This window comes from Trachemys scripta, chromosome 14 (assembly GCF_013100865.1).
Source record: "Trachemys scripta elegans isolate TJP31775 chromosome 14, CAS_Tse_1.0, whole genome shotgun sequence".
NCBI classification, from domain to species: domain Eukaryota; kingdom Metazoa; phylum Chordata; order Testudines; family Emydidae; genus Trachemys; species Trachemys scripta.
Window position 1 is genome coordinate 576,890 of NC_048311.1, and position 24,570 is coordinate 601,459.

Genomic DNA, 24,570 nt, shown 5'->3' on the forward strand with positions numbered 1-24,570 from the left:
TGGGTGTAGCAGTTAAAGTGTGTGGGGTGGGTGTCTTGGGGGCAGATTGGAGTCAAGTTTCTTAGAGAACAGGGCACATCAGGGAGCTGGCTCTGAGTATTTATGTATTTCATAATCTCTCTCCTCCTTCCTGTGGAGGCCAACTGTATTCTTTAATTGATAGCTCTTCAGTGAAGGCACCAATTTTCAATTATACCCTTATTATGGGCAGATCAATAGATCCCCGGTCCTGATTGGATCATCTGAGTATTGATATCACTCCCTACATGGTTGTAAACTTGGATTTTCAAAGGAGTCTGCTGGACATATGCTCCCAAATGCAATTCAAAACCAAGAGGAGTTGGGTGACTGACAATCTCAGCCTTTATTATTTTAGCCATATCATCAAGGTCTACAAAAATGATTGCGTGACCATAGGCTGGTGGACAGAGTCTGTGACTGGTTTCATTCCCCTGAAGAAAGTCTCAGTTTTCAACACTCTGGGAAGCACTGGGGAAATGGATTCTTATGCTGGGATATGATTCCATTAAAACACAAAGGTGAATACTCACAATCATCCAACTCCTATTGACTTTGAATGGCATTTGGGAACCTCCTCAATTAGAATGTTGTGAAAATCCAAGCGGGTTGTCAATATAGTTATGAATACACATCTTGCACATCTTGATAAATTTCTTCACACCCCTCCCGTCAAACTTTTCACACTCCAGATGTCAAAATCAGTTCTCGCCCCTCAGTGCTGGTTGGTCAGGGGACAGTGATAAGAGACTTGTTGGGGGCAGTGCTAAGGGGGACATGATGTAGGTCCTGCACCCATTGAGCATGTGCTCTGGGGCACAGGCAGGAACTTTTGCTGGTAGTTCCTCCTCTCCCCTTGACCAATCAGTACTGAAATCCAGAAATCACAACTGTCAATATCTCCTGAAACCACGCTTCCCAGGGCATTTGTCATGAGTGTTTGGTTTTATCTCCAGCCCCCATGACACCTTCTGCATCCTGCCCACACTCCTATCTGTCTGTTGGTCTCAATCTAGGGCTCCGTGCAGGTCCCATGGGAGTGTGAGCCAATTGGTGGGGCCTTGTGGCAGTGGGGCCCTCAAATCCCAGACCAACCTGAGAAGGTGTATAGGTCAGAATCCTGACCTCTAGTCAGTCAAGTGTTGACAACTTTTGCATCCCCAAACTATTTTGAAAATCACCACCTCAATAGATAGAGTCAATAGGTAGATAGATGAGTCACTTATTTCAATGACAAGTATCAGAGGGGTAGCCGTGTTAGTCTGGATCTGTAAAAAGCGACAAAGAGTTCTGTGGCACCTTATAGACTAACAGACGTATTGGAGCATAAGCTTTTGTGGGTGAATACTCACATGCATCTGACGAAGTGAGTATTCACCCACGAAAGCTTATGATACTATACGTCTATAAGGTGCAACAGGACTCTTTGTTGCTTATTTTGATAAGTTAGCTTGAGAGAGATCATGATGCACAATCCATTTCACCATGATTGCACCATCGCACTGCCATAATATGTGTACCCCATAACCACACCTACATAACTGTCATGTATTTCATAGTCTTTATTATTTATTATTTGTATTTCAGGATCAACTAGGATCCCCAGTAATAGACCAAGACAACATGAGCTAGATTCACAAAGGGACATAGATGTTCCGGTGCTGATAATTGAAGCAGCTGATTTTTAGGTACCTAGAAATTCAAAGGGATTCACAAAGCCTCAGTTTAAGCACCCGACTCCCTACACAATGAATGGGGAGAGGTAGGCACCTAAAAATGGGATTCACAAAAGCCAGCATGCTCAGGGGTTGCTCATCTAGGCTAGCTAATGGGAGATTCCAGGGAGGTGCCTAACTGTCAGCTGTGAACACTTTCTTGGGGTAAGGCACCAAAGGTGTTTTTCGCAAGAGGCCTGGGGAATGAAAAGGCTGACTCATTCATCACTCTTAGCTCAGTCATTTGGGTACTCAACTAGGAGGCGGATTTTCAATTTCCCCCTCTGCCTTAGGAGAAAAGGGATTTGAACAGGGAACTACTACTCCTCAGGGAATCTTTCATCTGCTGGTTCCTCATGCTGAAGATGAAGGGGCTCATGAGAGGGGTCACCACTGTGTTGAGCAGGGCCACTAGCTTGTTGAGCGAGGTGTCGCTGCCCGAAGGCCGGACATACATGAAGATGCAGCTGCCGTAGCCCATGGTGATGATGATGAAGTGGGAGGAGCAGGTGGAGAAAGCCTTGTTGCGTCCTGAGAGGGATGTTATCCTGAAGATGGTGGCAACAATGTAGGTATAGGACACCACCGTCAGGATCAAGGAGCCCAACAGGATGGCGGAGGAGGTCATAAAACTCAGCAGCTCCACAAAGCTCGTGTCCACACAGGACAGCTTCACCAAGGCCAAGCTGTCGCAGAAGAAGTGGTCGATCTGGTTGGCATTGCAGAAGGGCAGGGTGATGACCAGGATGGTGGGGGTGATGGTAGCCAGGAACCCCATTGCCCACGACCCCACCACAAGCTGGAAGCAGTGCTGAGCATTCATGACCATGGTATAGTGCAGTGGATTGCAGATGGCCACATAGCGGTCATAGGACATAACGGCCAGCAGGACAAACTCGCTGCAGCCCAGAAGGAAGTAGAAGTAGCACTGAGTGATACAAGCCAGGTAGGAGATGGACCTGTCACCCGTCAGGAAGCTGACAATCACCTTGGGTAGGACAGAAGATGTAATAAGAATCTCCAAACAGGAGAGGTTCCAGAGGAAGAAGTGCATGGGGCTGTGGAGGTGACGGTCTAAGAGGATGATGGCGATGATCATGATATTGCCAGACAAGATAAGCAGGTAAGAGGCCAGGAAGCCAACAGCCATGAGGCATTCCAGATGGTGGGGGTAGAGGAAGCCCATGAGGATGAATTCAGTCACGTTGGTTTGGTTCCACATGGGTACATTGGAGCTATCTGTGCGGGAGGGAGATAGAGGGAGGATGGATGGAATAGGGAATAATGTGTCAGATGAACAGGAGAAAAGAAAAGTAGAAAAACAGAAGAGTAAAGAAGAGGAAAGAAAAGATCAGAAGAGACTATAAAAGGAAAAGGAAGAGAGATAAGGAGGAAAAAATGATAAAATGTAGAGGAGGAAAGCAAGGGTGAAATAAGAAAAGTGAAGAAGACAAAAGAACAATACATCAAATTAAAATTTACCCTGTGGTCAAAGGGTGGGATGGGAAGAACAACAAGTCAATGTGAGCAGGGAAGGGAAGACAATGAGAAGAGGAAACAAATGGCAAACAGAATAGGAAAGAAAAGCAGAGGAGAGAAAAGCCCAAAAAATAAAGAAGAGCAGAACTGGGTGGAATTGTTTCCCTGTGCAAATTTTTGACTTTTTTAGAGGTGTGGGGGAGAGAGGGGAAGAAATAAGAAAAGTTTTCAGCTGAAAACTCTTCAACTTTCTGATTTTTATTTTCTTAATGAAAAGTCAAAAATTGTCCACAGAAAGCAGACACTTACCACAAAGTTTTTAGTTTAATTGAACCCCCCCCCTTTTTTTTTTTTTTGGTAAAAAATAAGTTTTGATAGAAATATTTGGACTAGGCTTAAAAATAGGGAAAGAAAGAAAAAAGTAAAAAAAAAAAAAAAGAAAGGAGAAGTAAAAGTTAAAATAAAGGAAATGAGAGGGTGAAAATGAAAGTAGAGAAATGAAGAATGAGAATAAAAAGGAAAGGAGAAAAAAGATAAACAAAAAATGTAGGAACCAAAAAAAATCAAAGTAAAAGGAAGGAAAGGAAAAAAACAAAAAAGAAGAAAAAAAGATGAGTGAAAGAAAGAAAGGAGAAAAGGGAAATGAAAATATAAGAAAAAAGGTTATCAAAAATGGAGATAAAAGATATTAAAAAAGAGAAGAGGGAAAAGAAAAACAACAAAAGGAAACAAATAAACAGAACAGGGAGCAGAACAGTTACTCACGTTAGTCTAGGACTGTGATGTTAGGAAGATACCATAATGCCAAACCGGCTAGACACAGATTGAGCCCTGTGCCTCAGTCATCAACAACTACTGTAGAATAAATTCTTGTAGGATAATTTTTCAATTCTAGTCCCTGCTCTTTTGGATTAAATGCTAAAGTAGTTTATTCTGAACTTCTTCAAAGACTGTAAAGAAGTAATCATTCTGATTTTTCCCTTCATGTCAAGTCGTGAGAAGCCCTCAAAGAGCACCCGCAACATCAGGGTCTTTTGACTTGTCCAGTGGGTATTGTCACATCTAAGCGAATTGTACTTTTATATGTTGACTCTAGTTCTTCTGGTCTCAGGAATGATCTACTTGCCATTCTCTGTGAAGTAGGTCTGCCTCAACTGGGTGAGACTGATTAGTTTAAATGATCACAGATACCCCAGGGGATCCACTCACTGGAGAATCCCAGACCCACTTTTTGAGAGGTATATGAAAAGATAAAAAAACATGACACTTTCTTTCCAATACATTTTAACTAGGTTACCATCTGTGAACCCAACTACTAGTACCTTTCAGAATGTTTTAGTCTTTGTCCATATGTCATAGGCTCACTTGTGATGGCAAAGACCTTTAATGTGCCATTTAATTCATTTCTTGTGCCTCCTACCATATAATTATTGTGTTCCTTACACTTCTTTGTTAGGCAGCATAGTCCAGTGGGTTATGCACTGGTCTGGGCAACAGGAGATGCTCACTTCTAATTATATCTATTCCATTTACTCAGGGCAGGTCCTTTAGCACAAAGATCCAGATCCACAAAAGCATTGCGGTGCCTAACTACTGCTGTGACAATTGGGCCCATAATTTTTGGCTGCTTGGGAATTAACTATGGAAAGTTCACTAATAAATGTTATCAACAGGTTAAGTCCCAAACACCACCTCAAAGGAAATGGGATTGGAGGGACTTTAACAATAACAGCTCCAGCCCATCTCAACTAATTTCTTTACTTTCCCTCCAAAGGACAGTTATTATCATCTTTGATGCCATCTAAGAGACTGATGGACAAGGGTTGTTGTTTTTCCTTCTAAAACTCTCTTCAGCTAAAGTGACAGGGAGCGAGGGATGTTGTTAAAATTAAAGCCTTATTTAATACCTTACATTTCAAATGCTTTAACTGTGCTTTCTTTTCTTCTTTACCTTTAATAAAAGGTTAAAAGGATTTTAATGGTGTCTTTGCCTTGGGATTAAGCAGGCTGAGGCCTGTGTGTATCAAACCCTGAAACTTGTTTAACATTGTTTGATGTTGGCCAGTGACAGGGTTATGCTAACACCTCTGACTTTCTGGGCCCACATAGTCCATCTTAATTAACACAACACTACTACTTTAGACACCTAAGTTCAAAATTTAGGCATGACTGAGATCCTCAAAGCCCCCACTTAGCTGTTGCCTAACCCTGTAAGTGCCTTAATTCACTTGATGCCTAAAGTTTTGCTGCAAAAGTCCCCTATGTGCTTATGTTTCTGCCTCTAGGCATGCACACTGCTGCCTCACTTGAGGTGCCTGGTTGCCTGTCTCAAGTCTAAGCCCCAGCCAGATCCTCAAACCAGGTGAACATAGGCATTACTGCACATCTTTCTCCTGTGGAACTTGATCTGGTTGGTGGGTTCTGAGCATGCCAAAATCCACTCAAGACAGTGGAGGGGGGAAGGAGGATTTCCTTCATAACTAGGCTAGGAGGGATTCGATTTTTATTGGTAAATATTAATAAATGTCAATTTCACCAAAGACCCACAAACTGACAAAAAAAATTCAATCGATAATCAAAATTGACAGATAGGCAAAGGAAGAAAAATGCTACCTGAGAACTTATTACAATTTTATTTAAGGATATTTACTTTGTATATTTTCACATGTGATGTGACAATGTGTATTATAACATTTTATTAATCTTTATCTTTTTGAAACTCAGCATCTACTGTCATTAAATAATTATTGTATGATCCCCTCCACCATAATTTCCTGCATCTGTGAAAATTTAAAAAGATAAACATTGTGGGGATGGGGGGGGAGCTTAAAACCCCTGATTTTGCACAACTGTGAAATCCTAAATCAATAACAATTGGGGGGATCGGGAAGCTTAAAAATAAACATGAATAATATTGCTCAAAATTATTTTTTTTAAATGAATTCTGCCAACCCGACTCATAACTTGTAACCCAGGGGTAGGGACACACACGGGGGATGAGGGACCCAATGTTTCTAACCTCTTGTTTCTGGTTTTCACTGGGTGGCCAAGGCCCAGATCCACAAAGAGACTAAGGCATTGCAATGTGTTGCAACACCTAATTTTAAGACACCAAGACAGCCAGTGGAATCCACAAGTCCTGATTTAGGCACCCAGGCTCCCTATACAATGAATGGGAAGAGATAGGCACCTAAGAATGGGATATCCAAAAGCCATTATGCTAGAAAGAAAGAAAGAAAGAAAGAAAGAGGCAGGAATAAAAATATGGCTACTTCCATGCCCATGAGGTCAACAAACTTGGGTTGCAGTGGGGGAAAAGTCAAGCAATTCCAAAATCAAGGGATATTTGCTGGAAATGAGCTGCCCCCAACCCAACATACTGGAATTCTATTTATTCTGTAATAAACTACAACAGATAAGTCTATTTATTCTAGGCCTATGGTTCAGAAGTTTTAAGGTATTTAGGGGCCTAGTGGGATTTTCAAAAGCATCTAGGTGTCCCTGATCCTTTGTAACAAATGGGGTTTAGGCACCCAGGTGCTTTTGAAAATCTCGCTAGATGCCTAGATAGCTTTACAAATCTGGCCTCAATTCTCTGATGCCCTCTGCTGCTACCAACTCACATCCAGGCACCAGTTTGTTATTATGTTCTCTGTCATTGGGTGAACAGCTCATCCTAGATACACAACAATGTCTAGTAGCAATCCCATCACTGTTGTTCCTGATGTGACTGGCAAAATCAGGGATAAGAACACACTAATGGACTTATCCCAGGCCCCTCACTGACACAATACATTCCCAAGTTGCTGTCAAACTGGGATGCAGGAATCCATGGACACTAATTGTACTTTGGCTGCTGAGTCCAAAATTGACAGCGTAACAAGCCTTGTGGATGGGGGGAAGTGGTAGATGTGGTATATCTTGACTTTAGTAAGGCTTTTGATACTGTCTTGCATGATCTTCTCATAAACAAATTAAGGAAATACAACCTAGATGGAGCTATTATAAGGTAGGTGCATAACTGGTTGGAAAACCATTCCAAGAGAATAGTTTTCAGTGGTTCACAGTCAAGCTGGAATGGCATATCAAGTGATCCTGCAGGGATCAGTTCTGGGTTGTGGTCTGTTGAATATCTTCAGCAATGCTTTAGCTAATGGCATAGAGAGCACACTTATAAAGTTTGCAGATGCTAACAAGCTGGGAGGAGTTGCAAGTGCTTTGGAGGATAGGATTGAAATTCAAAATGATCTGGACAAACTAGAGAAATGGTCTGAAGTCAATAGGATGAAATTCAATAAGGGCAAATGCAAAGTACTCCATTTAGGAAGGAAAAATCAGTTACACACATACAAAATGGGAAATGACTGCCTAGGAAGGAGTACTGCGGAAAGGGATCTGGGGGTTATAGTTGATCACAAGCTAAATATGAGTGAACAGTGTAACACTGTTGCAACAAAAGCAAACATCATTCTGGGATGTATTAGCAGGAGTGTTGTAGGCAACACAAGAAGAAGTAATTCTTCTGCTCCACTCCGCACTGATTAGGCCTCAACTGGAGTATTTTGTCCAGTTCTGGGAGCCACATTTCAGCAAAGATCTGGACAAATTGGAGAAAGTCCAGAGAAGAGCAACAAAAATGATGAAAGGTCTAGAAAACATGACCTATGAGGGAAGATTGAAAAAAATGGGTTTATTTAGTCTGGAGAAGAGAAGACTGAGAGGGGACATGATAACAGTTTTCAAGTACATAAAAGGTTGTTACAAGGAAGAGGGAGAAAAATTGTTCTCTTTAACCTCTGATGATAGGACAAGAAGCAATTGGCTTAAATTGCAGCAAGGGCAGGTAATGTTGGACATTAGGAAAAATGTCCTAATTGTCAGGGTAGTTAAGCACTGGAATAAATTGCCTCGGGAGGATGTGAAATCTCCATCATTGCATATTTTTAAGATCAGGTTAGTCAAACACCTGTCAAGGATGGTCTAGGTAATACTTAGACCTGCCATGAGTGCAGGAGACTGGACTAGATGACCTCTTGAGGTCCCTTCTTCCAATCCTACAATTCTATGATTCATGAGATTAGCTCTGTCTCATCAAGCTTGTCCTATGGCAGCTGCTCTGATGTGAAAGACATTTTCTTTAAGCAGGTTGGAGCTGGGAAGTGAAGATTGGAAAAAGGCGAGGGAAGTGCCCTGATCTGTGGACATAATCTCATTGAGATTCCCTGCACCTAGCTCCTTTATGCCTCTTTGAAACTCCATGATGGGGGGAGACATGAGTTAACCAGGGTCCCAGAAAGCATCTGTAGTAGGGCAGAAATTGAGTCCAACGCGTCAGAATCTAAGAGCAGTGCTTTACCTACTAATACATCCTCCCTCACCATGCACAGCAACAGATCACTATCCTTTAAGGTGAGATTTTTAGGGTTGGTTGACATTTATTAGCACACACAGAAAAAAAAAAACAGAAATATGAGCTTTTCCACAAAACCAAAATTTTACATAGGAAAAATGTTACTTATTGATTGATTGATTTATTAATGGAATGTTTAATTTCTTGCTTTTTCAGAGGTGGCTAAAATAAAAGACATTGTCATTCCCCCCATGCACACATGATTTTCTCACATATTTCCTGCCCCCCTTCACTCCACATCTCTTTTTTTCCTTTGGAGAAAGTGAGGTAAAGTAAAAAAAAAAAGAGAAAAAAGTGGGTAGTGGGAGAATGAAGGTAGCATGACCACTCCTATACAGAACTGGACTGGAATTCAGTAAAATCTATGTTTTATTCCTGGCTCTCCCCTCCCTGCTTTGTGCTTCTGGTATTCTATCTGTAAAACAGGGATAATGATAGTAACGTGCTTTGAGATCTATGGATGGAAAGCATTATACAAAGCAAGCTATTATTAAAATTGAAAACTATTTTTGTTTTCCAAAAAAGAAATTAAAAGGTAAATTTCTGTTAGAATTTAATCTTTAATGTTTAAAATAGAAAAGAAAACTTGGATTAGAATACCAGTGAAATACAAACTTTCATTTTCTTTGCTTCAGAAATGTAACCATGATTGTTTGTTGTTGTTTTTTTCAAGTCAAATATTTAATTGAACTTTTTTGTTGGGAAAAAGTGAATTTTTCAACCACCTCTAATGATTTTCAAAAGTGTTAATGGGAGTTCAGCATCCATAATTCCATGGCAGCTTTGAATATTTCACTCTAGATGCGCACTTGGAAACATTTATGTCTTCACCGTTTTCAAATCTGGTGCTTAAAGTTCGGCACCAAAATCCATGAGCACCATAATTCAGTGACTTAATTTTTCAGAGATGTTGAGTACATGCTATTCCTGCTCAGATCAATCAGGCATAATTCTTTCTCTTCATGGAGCAACTAGAAGAGGTAAAAGAACAGCATTGTATTAAGGTGGGTTCAGATGTTCAGTACATCTGATATCAAGGCAAAGAATTGGGCTTCGGAATCCCCTGAATCGGTGATTCTCAATTTTCCATTGCAATTCCCCTTGCATCTTGTGAGGATCTAGCTGGCATCTCCCTCTTATTTAGCATCTGTGATTCCCATGATCAGAACCCCTGGACTCTGAGAATCTCCACCTAAGTGCACTCCCTACAAATCCACATTCTTCCCAAACCAGAACCTCTAGACCCCATCACTAATCTGTGGACCCTGGGAGGTGTGCACCATCAAGGATGCAGGAAGATGAATGGAGACAGTGGTTAGTATGGGGCTTGTTTCACAATGTAGACCACTCCTGTTCGTTGGTGGAGATCCTAGCGTCTATTAAAGCAGGATTACTCAATATTGGGGATGAGGACAGAGATATAGAATTTAGTAAACAAAGGAAAACCCAAGCAAATGTGTTTGTTAAGGTGGAGTTAATGTTAATTTAATATCAATAATGTACTGGGATTACATCATAATTATATCATCACTGTTCTCTCTGCAGGTATATTTTGAGGTTAAAAAAATGGAGAAGAGGAACCTCACCACCCCAGTGATAGATTTTTTCCTCTTGGGCCTCACCGAGAATCCTAAGCTGCAGTGATTCCTCTCTGTGGTTTTCCTCATCGTCTATGTGAAAACCTGGCTGGGACACTTCACCATCATCACCACCGTGATCACTGACCACCAGCTCCACACCCCCATGTACTTCCTGCTGGCTAATTTTGCTTTCCTGGATGTCAGTGACTCATCAGTAAATGCTCCATATTGTGGTTCTTTTGTCTTTCTCGAAAAATTCCATATTTTCAAAATTTAAGTACTAAAGAGGTTGTTCTACAGTCATAATCATTTAGGCACTTCTTCCTCAACAGGTCTACTCCTCCTATGTATCAGAACTTGATTTTCAGATCCAAAAATGAATTATAACTATTGATACTCCTGTTAAGACCTCCAGTACAAACACCGCTCTGAGAGAACAGCTTCATGCTATTTCTAGAGAGAAAAGCTGGATGAGATCATTTCTTTTATTGGGCCATCTTATTTGGGTCTGTGAAACAAAGTCGGAGTGTCACAGCTAAATACCAGACATACTCCTGGGGGAATTCTGTGACCAAAAAAAAAAAAAAATTCTGCACATAATATTTTAAAATTCTGCATATTTTAGTTGTCAAAATAACAGAATATAATCATGCCAGTTTCAATTATTTTCATAATTTATTTCAAAATACCTATCAGCAAGTATGTCTGTAACAATACAGATTAAAAAAAAGATTCAGAAAATGTTTTTTTGACAAATAGATTCCTTACTTGACATATTAATACAGAACTTTGAGTAATTCATTTAAACTACAATACAGAAACATATTTCCTGCTCCCCTCAGAAGCAGTGCAAAGACTTGGGGGAATAAGGGTTAACGGAGGAGCTGAGGGAAAAGGAAGGAGCCTGGGAGTGGACCTGGAGGGTTATTGGGTGTGGGAGGGTGAAGTATGGAACAGTTTATTTTGGGGAGGGATTGTTAGGGATTTAGGGAGCCTCCCCTGTGCAGACTCTGGCTAACCCCGAGCCTCTCCCATTCAGTCAGGCACATCTGTCCCTGTTCCCATGTGTCCTTGCACCTCCCTGTCCCTCCCCCGTCTCCATGTGGCCCTGGAGCCCGCCTCCTATTCAGCACCTGGCTCGAAGCTGTCATCCCACTTGCTCCTGAGCCTGCACCCCAGTCTGTCCCCACAACTAGCCCTTCTGAACCCCAGTCTGTGACCCCCACAGCAGCCCCATGTGCCCCAGTCTGCCAACTAACCTGGCTCCACCGGCAGGCTGCTGCGAGGAGCCAGCTGCTAGTTGTTACTGCCAGTCAGCTGGCACCACAGCAGCCTCTGGTGGGCAAAAGGCAGAACTGCAGCACTTCTTCAGCAGAAAGTATTTTCTACATAAAAAATTCTGTGCATGCGCAGTAGCGCAGAATTCCCCCAGGAGTAAAGATAGAAGAGATAATTTAGCCTAAGTAGTTGACACACATTGCAAGGGATCATTCAAGGTGAAGTGGCCCATTAACACCCCACCAGTCATAGGAAGGAAAGGAAGAGGGGGAACATTAAATGCCCTAATAACAACTATGTGCTTAAAACCAGACAATCATTACTCTCTCAAATGAACTCACACAGTAAACGGATAAAGGACAAAAACACCACATCACCTGTGGGTGAACACTTTTCACAAAGCGATCACTCTATATCTGACCTATTAGTCCTCATCCTCAGAGGAAACCTGCACAACACTGGGTAAGCTCAAAAGTTTGTCTCTCTCATCAACTGAAGTTGGTCCAGTAAAAGATATTCCCTCCCCAACCTTGTCTGTCCAACATCCTGGGACCGACACAGCTACAGGAACAGTGCATACTCGCTATTTCTGCCAGTAATATATTTAAAAAAGCACTGTCAACCAATTTCAAATTAATTACACCTATATCCCCTTGTTATCCCAGCCCTTGTTTCCCCCCGACAGAACTCTACTCATGCGCTTCAGTCCTGATCTGCAGCACCCTGAGCTCCCCCCACCCATGCACAGTTCTGTCGTTGTCCCTCAGTCATGAACTGCAGCCCCTGCTATCCTAGATTTAGTTCCCCCCCACCACCAATCTCTGCTGAAGTCCATTAGTCCTCAGCCACAATCCCTCTGCTATCCCAGGATTGGCTCCTTTCACAGCTTTCGTGACATGCCTCAGTCCTGACTTACATTACCACTACTATTCGTGTCCCAAAACTGCTCCCCAGCTCTGCCAACACATCACAATAATGAGCTACAACCACTCTGTCATTGCTGTCCTACCCCAAACGCACACCACTGACAATGCTCTCAGTCTGGACCCTCTGCTAGTCAAGTTCACATCCACCCACACACCCGTCTTTGAATGCACTGATCCTGAACCTTGCTAGCCCAGGCCTGTCATCTTCAGAGCTCTGGTATTTGTGCTGATTCTGACCTGCCAGGCCAGTCCTGGGACAGAGCTGAGCTCTCTCAGTGCATCACAAAACAGCTTGCACTTTCCATCCCCTATGTGTGCGCACACACACACACCTTACTTCCTCCAACATATCAATAACATACAGACACACATACACACTGAAACACTCATTTCATGCAGCGAGAGAACAGGGCTTGTTACCACCATCAGGGCATAACACTGACACCCAGTTATTCCTGCACAGAGACGAAGGCTGATCTTGGGTTTAAGGCACTTGACTGGCCCTCAGAACTCTCAGCTCAGTTCCTGGCTTTGCCCCTGACACTGCATGTGGCGCTGAGATGGTGACTGAGATTGAAGTTTACACAGCAAAATTAATGGGACTTGTATCTCCAAACTCCACAAGCAGGCTAGGAAAACCTCAGTCTTAGATACCATGGACCAGACCTTCAGCTGGTAGAAAATGGCCATAGCTCCATTGGAGTCAAAGGGGCCAGATACCCGCTGGTGTCAATGGGCCGTAGCTCAATTGAAGTCAAACTCCTTGTGTGATTTACGTAAATCACTTAATCTGCCCTGTGCTTCCGTTTCCCCATTGGTAAAACAGGGATAATCGCACTTCTCACCCTCACAAGGGTGTTATGACATTAAAGTCTGTTCATGACTGTGAGATGATCAGACACCACAGGGATGAGTCCTATGTAAATACCAAGAACATATAGATAGGTGGATTTGCAGCATCTGCGGATACAGTCTTCTGTGCCTCAGTTCCCCTCCCTTTAACATGGGGCTAATTCCATCTCTCTACCTCACATGAATGATGGGAGGTTACATTTATCATTGGTTGTGGAGTGCTCAGAGTCTACCATGCTTAGAGGCATTTAGTTACTTACATAGATATTGTAGTCCGAAACAATGGGCCCCAACCCCACTGAGATCAAAGACCAAGCTCCCATTGGCCTCGGTGTTACCAGGACTGGGGCCTACGTGTGGTACTTGCTGATGAATTAACAATACAGAGGCAAATCTCTGTGGGTGCCTGAGGCACTGCAATCCCATCCAAATTTCAAGTGTCTCCAACATAGCTAACGAGCTGTTTTGGTTTAGCAATTTTAGACTCCTACTTTAGGGCCAGAAGGGACCATCATGATCATCTATTCTGACCTCCTGCACATGGCAGGCCACAGAACCTCCTCCTTCCCCTTCTGTATTAGACCCATAACCTCTGGCTGAGTTATTGAAGTCCTCAATTCTTGATTTAAAGACTTCAAGTTACAGAGAATCTATCATTTACTCTAGTTCAGATCAGCAAGCGACCCGTGCCCCATGCTGAAGAGGAAGGCGAAAGTGGGTGAGACCCACCTATCTATAATAATTCTCTGAAGCCTTCTTCATCTGGTGTCCCATCTCTGCCCATTGGAGCTATTTGCTAATAGCAGTCACAGATGGGCCATATGCCATTCTGACCGACAGACGGGAAGCATTTGGAAATGGATCGTGATAGAAAAGTAAAAAGAAGAGCCTGAGAGTACGGCTCATATCAAAGAGATTATGTTTCCTTTATGTGATCACTAGATGGCAGCAAAGGGTCAGAAATGAGTAGGAAGCAGCATTATAGGAAATGGATGGAAGGAGACAATAATTTATAGGTTTTAAGGCCAGAAGGGACCACTGTGATTGTCTAGTTAACCTCCTGTTTAACACAGGCCATAGGACTTCTGCGAATTAATTCCTGCTTCAAATCCAATAGTTGTGATTGAACTAGAGCAGATCTTACAAAAATAAATTCAGAAAGAGGCAGATCCTCTATGAAATGACAATGATGAATATGAATAAAATACATTGAACATCACATTACTATTGTTAAAACAATGAGGAGTCCTTGTGGCACCTTAGAGACTAACTCAATTTATTTGGACATAAGCTTTCGTGGGCTACAACCCACTTCATCAGATGCACGGAGCGGAAAATACAGGAGCAGGGCCAAACTGGACAGTCTCCACGCAAAAGAATAAATGGACACAAATCTGACATCAGGAATCATAACATTAAAAAACCAGTAGGAGAACACTTCAATCTCCCTGGTCACTCAATAACAGACCTAAAAGTGGCAATTCTTCAACAAAAAACTTCAAAAATAGACTCCAACTGATTTGAAACTGCAGAACTGGAATTAATTTGCAAACTGGACACCATCAGATTAGGCCTGAATAAAGACTGGGAGTGGTTGGGTCATTACAAAATCTAAACCTAATTTCCCCAATACTAATTTCCCCCTATCGTTATTCACACTTTCTTGTCAACTGTTTGAAATGGGCCACTCTCATTACCACTATATAAGTTATTTGTCCTCCCTTGGTATCCTGCTGTTAATTGAATTGTCTCGTTAGACTCGTCAGCCTCTATTTCCTAGGTAGCTTTAACCACTATAAGGAACAGCCAGCATGTATTTGTCAAGAACAAATCATGCCAAACCAACCACATATCCTTCCTTGACAGGTTACTGGGTTGGTGGATGAGGGAAAGCAGTAGACGAGATATATTTTTATTTTAGTAAGGCTTTTGACACAGTCCCACATGACATTCTCATAAACAGACTATGGAAATGCAGTCTAGACAAATTATTATAAGATGGGTGCATAAGTGGTTGAAAGACCATACTCAAAGAGGAGTTATGAATGGTTCACTGTCAAAGTAGGAGGATGTATCTAGTGGGGTCGCACAGGGTCAGTGCTGGGTCCAGTACCATTCAATATTTTAATTAATTACTTGGATAATGGAGTAGAAAGTATGCTTATAAAATTTGCAGATGACACCAAGCTTGGAGGGGAAAAAAGCACCTTGGAGGACAGGATTAGAATTCAAAACAACATTGACAATTTGGAGAATTGGTCTAAATTAAACAGCATCAAATTCAACAAAGATAAGTGCAAAGTACTTCACTTAAGAAGGAAAAAATCAAATGCACAACTACAAAATGGGGAATGACTGGCTAGGTGGTAGTACTGGGGAAAGGATCTGGGGTTATGGTGGATCACAATGTGATGCAATTGTGAAAAAGGCTAATATCATTCTGGGGTGTCTTAACAGAAATGTTGTATGTAAGACATGGGAGGTAATTGTCCCACTCTACTCGGCACTGGTGAGGCATCAGCTGGAGTACTGTGTCCAGTTCTGGATGCCACACTTTAGGAAAGATGAGGACAAATTGGAGAGAGTCCAGAGAAGAGCAACAAAAATGACGAAAGGTTTAGAAAAACTGACCTATGCAGAAAGGTGAAAAAACTGGGCATGTGTAGTGTTGAGAAAAGAAGACTGGGGGGACCTGATAAGGGCTGTTATAAAAAGTATGGGGATCAATTGTTCTCCATTTCCACTGAAGGCAGGACAAGAAGTAATGGGCTTAGATTTAGGTTAGATTTTTGGAAAAACATTCTAACTCTAAAGACAATTAAACTCTGGAATATGCTTCCAAGGGAGGTTGTGGAATTCCCATCACTGGAAGTTTTTAAGAACAAGATGGACAAACACCTGGCAGGGCTGGTCTAGGTTTCCTTGGTCCTGCCTCATCACAGGTACTGGAACTGATGACTCAGGAGGTCCTTTCCAGCCCAACATTTCTATGAATCTGTGATTTATTACCCTGTTCAACAGGGGACCACAAATGGTCATCTAGCCCCACTACTGCTGTGGAGAGAGGAACCGTAGCTGTGGCCAACTACCCCCTGCCTCTGGTGGAGTTTTAGTTCCGCGGTGAGTGCTGGAGTCCACAGATGCTTGTGTGCTGACACAGGGAGGGCTAACGCTGTGCCATGCTTCTCCATGGGTCACCTGGGGTGAGGCAGGCTCCTGGACTGTCTGCCTGGCACCATTCAGAAGAACTAAGGTTTAGCTTCACAAATTAGGCATGGGGACACTGAGTGTCACCAGGCCTAACTTTTAGGTACCTAGAAAACCACTGGGAGTCTGGGATTCACAAAGGCTGAGTTCAGCTCTTACCCTTCCTGTACAATGAGTGGGAGGTGATAGGCACCTCAGAATGGGATTTGCAAAAGCCAGAATGCTGGTTGGGGAGCCAGCTAAAGTAACCAATGGGAGATGACAAGGAGAGGAAGGGGTGCTAATCCCCACCCCTCTCAGGCAGTTCAACACCTAAGTTGTTTTTTTGCAAGTGGGGGAAGGAGGAGCTCCCCCATAACTTTTAGCCTAGTGGTTATGAGACGCACGTGGGATATGGGAGACCCCAGGTTCACATCCCCCATGCACCTGAGTGGCAGAAGGGATTTCAATAGGGCTTTGCCACCTCTCAACCCACTGCCCTATGTGATATTCTGACAGGGGGCTCACTCAATCTCTCCTGTTGGAGTCATTCCAGTGTGGATAAATAATGAAAGTCATTGGAGCAGGGGGACTGGATTCTGGGTCTCCCAGCTGAGTGTTCTAACCACCAGGCTACAGAGTCATTCCCGGTCTCTCTCTGTCTGGCCTACCCAGAGCAGAGCAGGAATACTCCCTCTATATACGTCTCTAGGGAATTAGCACCTGCTCAGCTGTAGGCCTCTCTTTCCCCAAGGCTTCTTCTGCTCTAGCAGGGATGGGGTAGTCCCGCTTTGTCTGAGGATACCCTCCCCACTCCTGGAAATTCTGTGCTCAGATCAGGGCCCCAGAATGCCAGAAGCCTCCCAAATAAAAATAGACTCATNGAAATTGTGCACCCCATAGCACCAGAAAGTTTCATATAACTCACTAACGCGAGAAATGGTGACATAGATAGACTAGATAGATGAAGGAGATTCAAAACATCCATGAAAGAATGAACATTCAGAATCACTATAATAGCTACAGCAATATGTGAAATATCTCTTACTTACCAGTTCAAATAAATAAATGGTGCTGGCTCTGCATTACTAACAATGGGGACCTTGAAGGAGAACTTAAATATATATACTTTAAAAGGACTCTTGAGAACACATCCCCAGACCATCTGTTGTGTGTTCAGAGATGAAGCTGCTTTGCATGGAATTCCAGTGGGGAGGAGGGGGAATGGGAGGGAGATATCATCAGTTTGTTCTCTGGTGAAATTCCTGTAACTGTACTATCTGGTGGTGAAGTAAATTGTATTTGGAAATAGTAGTGTTAGTGTTGATGTACGTCTATACCCACTGACACCCAAAGCCAGATTGTGGCTCTTTGGAGTGGAGCATAGATCACAGCCACTTTTTTTTGGTGTCTTTGACAATTTCCGCAGAAGTAAGCATCTAAGCCCTATGGATGGGAAATATGACCCTGATAAAGGACCCTGTAGGGCTGTGAGCGGAAAGAGGTCTTGAGCATCTACAATTCTTAGGGGTCATTTGGAATCCCCAGAGAAAAATATCTGTTCTATCATTTAAATCAATGGATTTATGCAGGGATGAATTTTGGCTCCATTACTTCTCAGATAGGGTGATGACTCTGAAACCTATTGATGACATATTGGGCCAGATTTTCAAACTTGGTTTACCGAATGGTAAAGACTGAGACTGGGATTTTCAAAGAGGCCTAAGGGAGTTAGGCACTCAGATAGCTTTGCTCTATGTCCAATGGAAGCTAACTCCCTGGGGTCCTTTGAAAATCCCAGCTATATTTTTTTTTTTTTGAGCAACTTCAGGTCAAATTCTATTTTGACCATTTGACAGCAGAAACTTAAAGCGTTATTGGATTTGGGCTAGAGTATGGTATTTTAGTTGGAGACTGGGATATGGGTGCGGTGTGAGCAGAGACACCAGACTCCATTTGCCTTAGCCAAGAACTAGAGAATGCCCTCCTACCATAAGATCCACACATTATTAACTTTGTCCTACAGACTATCCTAGACTGCTCTGGAAATCGGAGGACCAAGAACTCTATGAATTCAAGTCACCTCCAGAGCTGATCAAGCTTCAGTAGCATACCACCACTTTTCCCCATTCTAAATTGACTCCTGCCTCTCTTTCAGGAAGAACCACATAGGCGTTAGGGAGTCAATAGGACTTATTTGTACCCTGTGATGTGTGACTAAATTATTACATGTGGATAGAAAAGTGTGAGGTGCTTTACAAAATTTTTAATTAGGGGTGAATTGGAGCCTAGAGAATTTAGTTTTGCCTTGAACCTGCAGGAAGGGAGAAACACTCCCAAATGGAATTTGGCCATGTTAGCAGGTTTGACAGAAAGAATTTGGCAAAGTTATAAGTAACTGAAAACAGGGGTGTAATGGGGTTGGGGTTCTCACCCCTAGCGAGGGCCCTTGGTTGAGTGTGCGCAGGCTTGCACTTTCTCTCCCTGTAGCCCTCCTTGGGCTCAGGTCCTTAATTAGTCCCATAATCTATCAATGGTCTCAGTCCTGGTGTCGAGCCGCACTCCCAGGACTTTTCCCGGGAGGCAATGTCCTCGCCCTCTTTGGGCACTTCAGGCCCCAGCTCTTTGGCTAGGCCACTAAGGAGTTTTGTTCCCCTTATGGGGTGCCTCAAAGTCCAGGCTACTACTCCCCCAGTGGCTATTGGGGGTGGGGGGACCCAAGCCCGCCCACTACTCTGGGTCCCAGTCCAGGGACCCTGTTGATAGCCACCATCCACTGGGTCCCTTTATCTAAGTCATATCGCTGCTTTAATTCCCTTGGCCACTTCCCCACAGCCCGGCACCTTCTTCACCCTAACCTCAGGACCTTGTCTGAATAGGGTCCCAGTTACCAGCCTAGAGCTCCTTCTCGCTCCCTCGGCCAGCCACACACTCCACCAGTTCCAGAAAAAAACTAACTCACTCTGACCCTGCAGCTCTTCTTATGCTAGCCTGCTGGACCCTGATTGGCTATGTCCCACATAGCCCTTCTAGGCAGTTTGGAGGATCCTCTCCCAAGGATTTTCAGGGCAGGGTGTGGCAGGGCCATGAGGTCTTGAGCAGGGTGCCAGTTTGTAAAAGGAAGAATTCTTCTGTTGACCTAGCTACCGCTTCTCAGAGAGGTGGATTAACTACATCAATGGATAAACTCCTTCCACCAACAAAGTAAGTGTCTATGCTATAGGGACACAACTGCAACATTGTAGCTTTGCGGCTGCATGTTGACATGTGCAAATGTTCATTGGTGCAGGGAGTGAAACCTGGGTCTCTTGGGAGAATGCATTAGCCATAGGCTGAGTTATTCCCACGCTCTCTACACCCTCTAGAATTCTACAGAGCTAATTGCTAGGATGTTCTCCTCCAATACCCTCGTTCCACTCCCTGCTCCAATGAAGATTTCAGTACATACACAGAGTAGAACAGCTTCAACAGGGGTGATTGAGAGAGACCTCTGAGCACACCTACCAAATTAGACCCCCACAAGTGAGATTCCTGAGGGAGCACCAAGTTTGTAAATGCCACTAGGGAGTTGACATGAGTCAGGGCAGAGCTGCTCTGTGCTGTCAGTAATTTGATGGCTTCCCAAAAGCCCACTGGCAAAAATGTAGGCACCTCTGGGGACTTTACTGGTGGAAACGTAGACACCTGAGGACCTTAGGCACTACAGGGCAAGGTAGCAGGGGTTTCATGAATGTCACCTAAATCCCCCTTGTGAACCTAGTCCTAAGTCTCTAGATGGTATGGTTGCAAAAACAACCTAGCAAAAATGACCTGAGTGAAACCACTGTGGCAATGTCTGCCCGAGTATGCAGAGAGCCTGACACAATAGCTCAGAAGTGTGAACTGCCTCATTTATTTCAATGGGTGCTGTTCCAACCTGACCTGCCCTCCCCCCGGTCAGGCATCAGTCTGTAGTACTCAGAACCAAATTGTGTTTCCCATCTGATTCTAACCTCTCTGGATCTAGATAGTGACTGGTCACTGTTCCTAGCTCTGGGTCTCTCTGAGGCATATTGCCAGGTGCAGACTCCATGCATGACATCCTTCTTGGGCAGTGGGACTCTGCAGTCCACCTGGCTTAGATCACAAAACAACTGTCTCATTCCTCCCATCATCCAATTACTTATACCCATTCCCCCTCACCTGGCAGTGGGAGCCCAGACAAACACTTCAGGGACAATGCAGCAGGAAAGCAAGAGATGCAAACACTTTCCAAGGCATCCCACACTCTAGCAGGGGCAGCAGTGCTCAGAAAAGACTGATGCTGTCAGGATAGGACTCTTTTTCACTAGCATCTGAATGTTCTAAACCAACAAGTAGGTTACAATGCAAAACAAAGGTCTCAATGAAGGTGACAACTACAAAATTGCTAAAGCACATTGGCATGCTATGTCACCGGCCCCATACAACTGTAACTCTGCATTCATAAGAAGAAGAACAGGAGTACTTGTGGCACCTTAGAGACTAACAAATTTATTAGAGCATAAGCTTTCGTGGACTACAGCCCACTTCTTCGGATGCATATATGTTTTTGTCAGTGAATTTCCCAGGTGTTTTTATTTTTGTTTGTTTTTTAACAGAAAATGCTGTTGGTAGGAGATTAGAAGTCATTTAGACAGTTGTAGCTGTCAGACATTCATAGAAATGTATGGCTGAGAGGGACCTCGAGAGGTCATCAAGTCCAGCCCCATGTGCTAAGACAGGACCAAGTAAACCTAGAGCAGCCATGAGAGGTCTTCTCCAACCGGTTCTTAAAAACCTCCAATGATGGGGATTTCATAACCTCCCTTTGAAGTCTGTTCCAGAATTTAACTGCTCTTCTAGTTAGAAAGATTTTCCTAATCTATAAACTAAATTTCCCCTGCTACCGATTAACCCCTTTACTTATTGTTTTAACTTCAATGGACATGGAGAACAATAGATCACCATCGTATTTATATCAGCCCTTAACATATTTGAAGACTGTTGTCAGGACCCCCCTCAGTCTTCTTTTCTCAAAACTAAACATGCCCAATGTCTTTAACATTTCTTCCTGTAAGGTTTTCTAACCCTTTGATCATTTTTGTTGTTCTCCTCCATACTCTCTCCAATTTGTCCACATCTTTTGTAAAACATGGATGTAATAAAATACAGCCCAGATTTTACATNGAAATTGTGCACCCCATAGCACCAGAAAGTTTCATATAACTCACTAAAGCGAGAAATGGTGACATAGATAGACTAGATAGATGAAGGAGATTCAAAACATCCATGAAAGAATGAACATTCAGAATCACTATAATAGCTACAGCAATATGTGAAATATTTCTTACTTACCAGTTCAAATAAATAAATGGTGCTGGCTCTGCATTACTAACAATGGGGACCTTGAAGGAGAACTTATATATATATACTTTAAAAGGACTCTTGAGAACCATCTGTTGTGTGTTCAGAGATGAAGCTGCTTTGGGTGGAATTCCAGTGGGGAGGAGGGGGAATGGGAGGGAGATATCATCAGTTTGTTCTCTGGTGAAATTCCTGTAACTGTACTATCTGGTGGTGAAGTAAATTGTATTTGGAAATAGTAGTGTTAGTGTTGATGTACGTCTATACCCACTGACACCCAAAGCCAGATTGTGGCTCTTTGGAGTGGAGCATAGATCACAGCCACTTTTTTTGGTGTCTTTGACAATTTCCGCAGAAGTAAGCATCTAAGCCCTATGGATGGGAAATATGACCCTGATAAAGGACCCTGTAGGGCTGTGAGCGGAAAGAGGTCTTGAGCATCTACAATTCTTAGGGGTCATTTGGAATCCCCAGAGAAAAATATCTGTTCTATCATTTAAATCAATGGATTTATGTCAGGGATGAATTTTGGCTCCATTACTTCTCAGATAGGGTGATGACTCTGAAACCTATTGATGACATATTGGGCCAGATTTTCAAACTTGGTTTACCGAATGGTAAAGACTGAGACTGGGATTTTCAAAGAGGCCTAAGGGAGTTAGGCACCCAGATATCTTTGCTCTGTGTCCAATGGAAGCTAACTCCCTGGAGTCCTTTGAAAATCCCAACTATAATTTTTTTTTTGAGCAACTTCAGGTCAAATTCTATTTTGACCATTTGACAGCAGAAACTTAAAGCGCTTATTGGATTTGGGGTAGAGTATGGTATTTTAGTTGGAGACTGGGATATGGGTGTGGTGTGAGCAGAGACACCAGACTCCGTTTGCCTTAGCCAAGAACTAGAGAATGCTCTCCCACCATAAGATCCACACATTATTAACTTTGTCCTACAGAATATCCTAGACTGCTCTGGAAATCGGAGGACCAAGAACTCTATGAATTCAAGTCACCTCCAGAGCTGATCAAGCTTCAGTAGCATACCACCACTTTTCCCCATTCTAAATTGACTCCTGCCTCTCTTTCAGGAAGAACCACATAGGCTTTAGGGAGTCAATAGGACTTATTTGTACCCTGTGATGTGTGACTAAATTATTACATGTGGATATAAAAGTGTGAGGTGCTTTACAAAATTTTTAATTAGGGGTGAATTGGAACCTAGAGAATTTAGTTTTGCCTTGAACCTGCAGGAAGGGAGAAACACTCCCAAATGGAATTTGGCCATGTTAGCAGGTTTGACAGAAATAATTTGGTAAAGTTATAAGTAACTGAAAACAGGGGTGTAATGGGGTTGGGGTTCTCACCCCTAGTGAGGGCCCTTGGTTGAGTGTGCGCAGGCTTGCACTTTCTCTCCCTGTAGCCCTCCTTGGTCTCAGGTCCTTAATTAGTCCCATAATCTATCAATGGTCTCAGTCCTGGTGTCGAGCTGTACTCCCAGGACTTTTCCCGGGAGGCAATGTCCTTGCCCTCTTTGGGCACTTCAGGCCCCAGCTCTCTGGCTAGGCCACTAAGGAGTTTTGTTCCCCTTATGGGGTGCCTCAAAGTCCAGGCTACTACTCCCCCAGTGGCTATTGGGGGTGGGGGGACCCAAGCCCGCCCACTACTCTGGGTCCCAGTCCAGGGACCCTGTTGATAGCCACCATCCACTGGGTCCCTTTATCTAAGTAATACCACTGCTTTAATTCCCTAGGCCACTTCCCCACAGCCCAGCACCTTCTTCACCCTAACCTCAGGACCTTGTCTGAATAGGGTCCCAGTTACCAGCCTAGAGCTCCTTCTCGCTCCCTCGGCCAGCCACACACTCCACCAGTTCCAGAAAGAAACTAACTCACTCTGGCCTTGCAGCTCTTCTTTTACTAGCCTGCTGGGCCCTGATTGGCTGTGTCCCACATAGCCCTTCTAGACAGCTTGGAGGAGCCTCTCCACTGCCTTTTTCAGGGTCAGGGTGTGGCAGGGCCATGAGGTCTTGAGCAGGGTGCCAGTTTGTAAAAGGATGAATTCTTCTGTTGACCTAGCTACCGCTTCTCAGAGAGGTGGATTAACTACATCAATGGATAAACTCCTTCCACCAACAAAGTAAGTGTCTATGCTATAGCGACACAACTGCAACATTGTAGCTTTGCAGCTGTATGTTGACATGTGCAAATGTTCATTGGCGCAGGGAGTGAAGCCTGGGTCTCTTGGGAGAATGCATTAGCCATAGGCTATAGAGTTATTCCCACGCTCTCTACACCCTCTAGAATTCTACAGAGCTGATTGCTAGGATATTCTCCTCCAATACCCGCGTTCCACTCCCTGCTCCAATGAAGATTTCAGTACATACACAGAGTAGAACAGCTTCAACAGGGGTGACTGAGAGAGACCTCTGAGCACACCTACCAAATTAGACCCCCACAAGTGAGATTCCTGAGGAAGCATCAAGTCTGTAAATGCCACTAGGGAGTTGACATGAGTCAGGGCAGAGCTGCTCTGTGCTGTCAGTAATTTGATGGCTTCCCAAAAGGCCACTGGCAAAAATGTAGGCACCTCTGGGACTTTACTGGTGGAAACGTAGGCACCTGAGGACCTTAGGCACTAACAGGGCAAGGTAGCAGGGGTTTCATGAATGCCACCTAAATCCCCCTTGTGAACCTAGTCCTAAGTCTCTAGATGGTGTGGTTGCAAAGACAACCTAGCAAAAATGACCTGAGTGAAACCACTGTGGCA

At 43.5% G+C, this 24,570-nt stretch overlaps 1 protein-coding gene across 1 annotated transcript; it reads right to left on the reverse strand.

The window, feature by feature from the left end:
* Positions 1–2,022: 2,022 nt before the first annotated feature.
* On the reverse strand, positions 2,023–2,955 carry LOC117887480 (olfactory receptor 49-like). The gene has a single exon (XM_034790124.1). It carries the CDS (start codon positions 2,953–2,955, stop codon positions 2,023–2,025), a length of 933 nt encoding a protein of 310 aa, XP_034646015.1.
* Positions 2,956–24,570: the final 21,615 nt, after the last annotated feature.

Excerpts from the sequence above, each read along its gene's own strand:
- LOC117887480 (XM_034790124.1), bottom strand. The coding sequence starts at position 2,955 with ATGTGGAACCAAACCAACGTGACTGAATTCATCCTCATGGGCTTCCTC.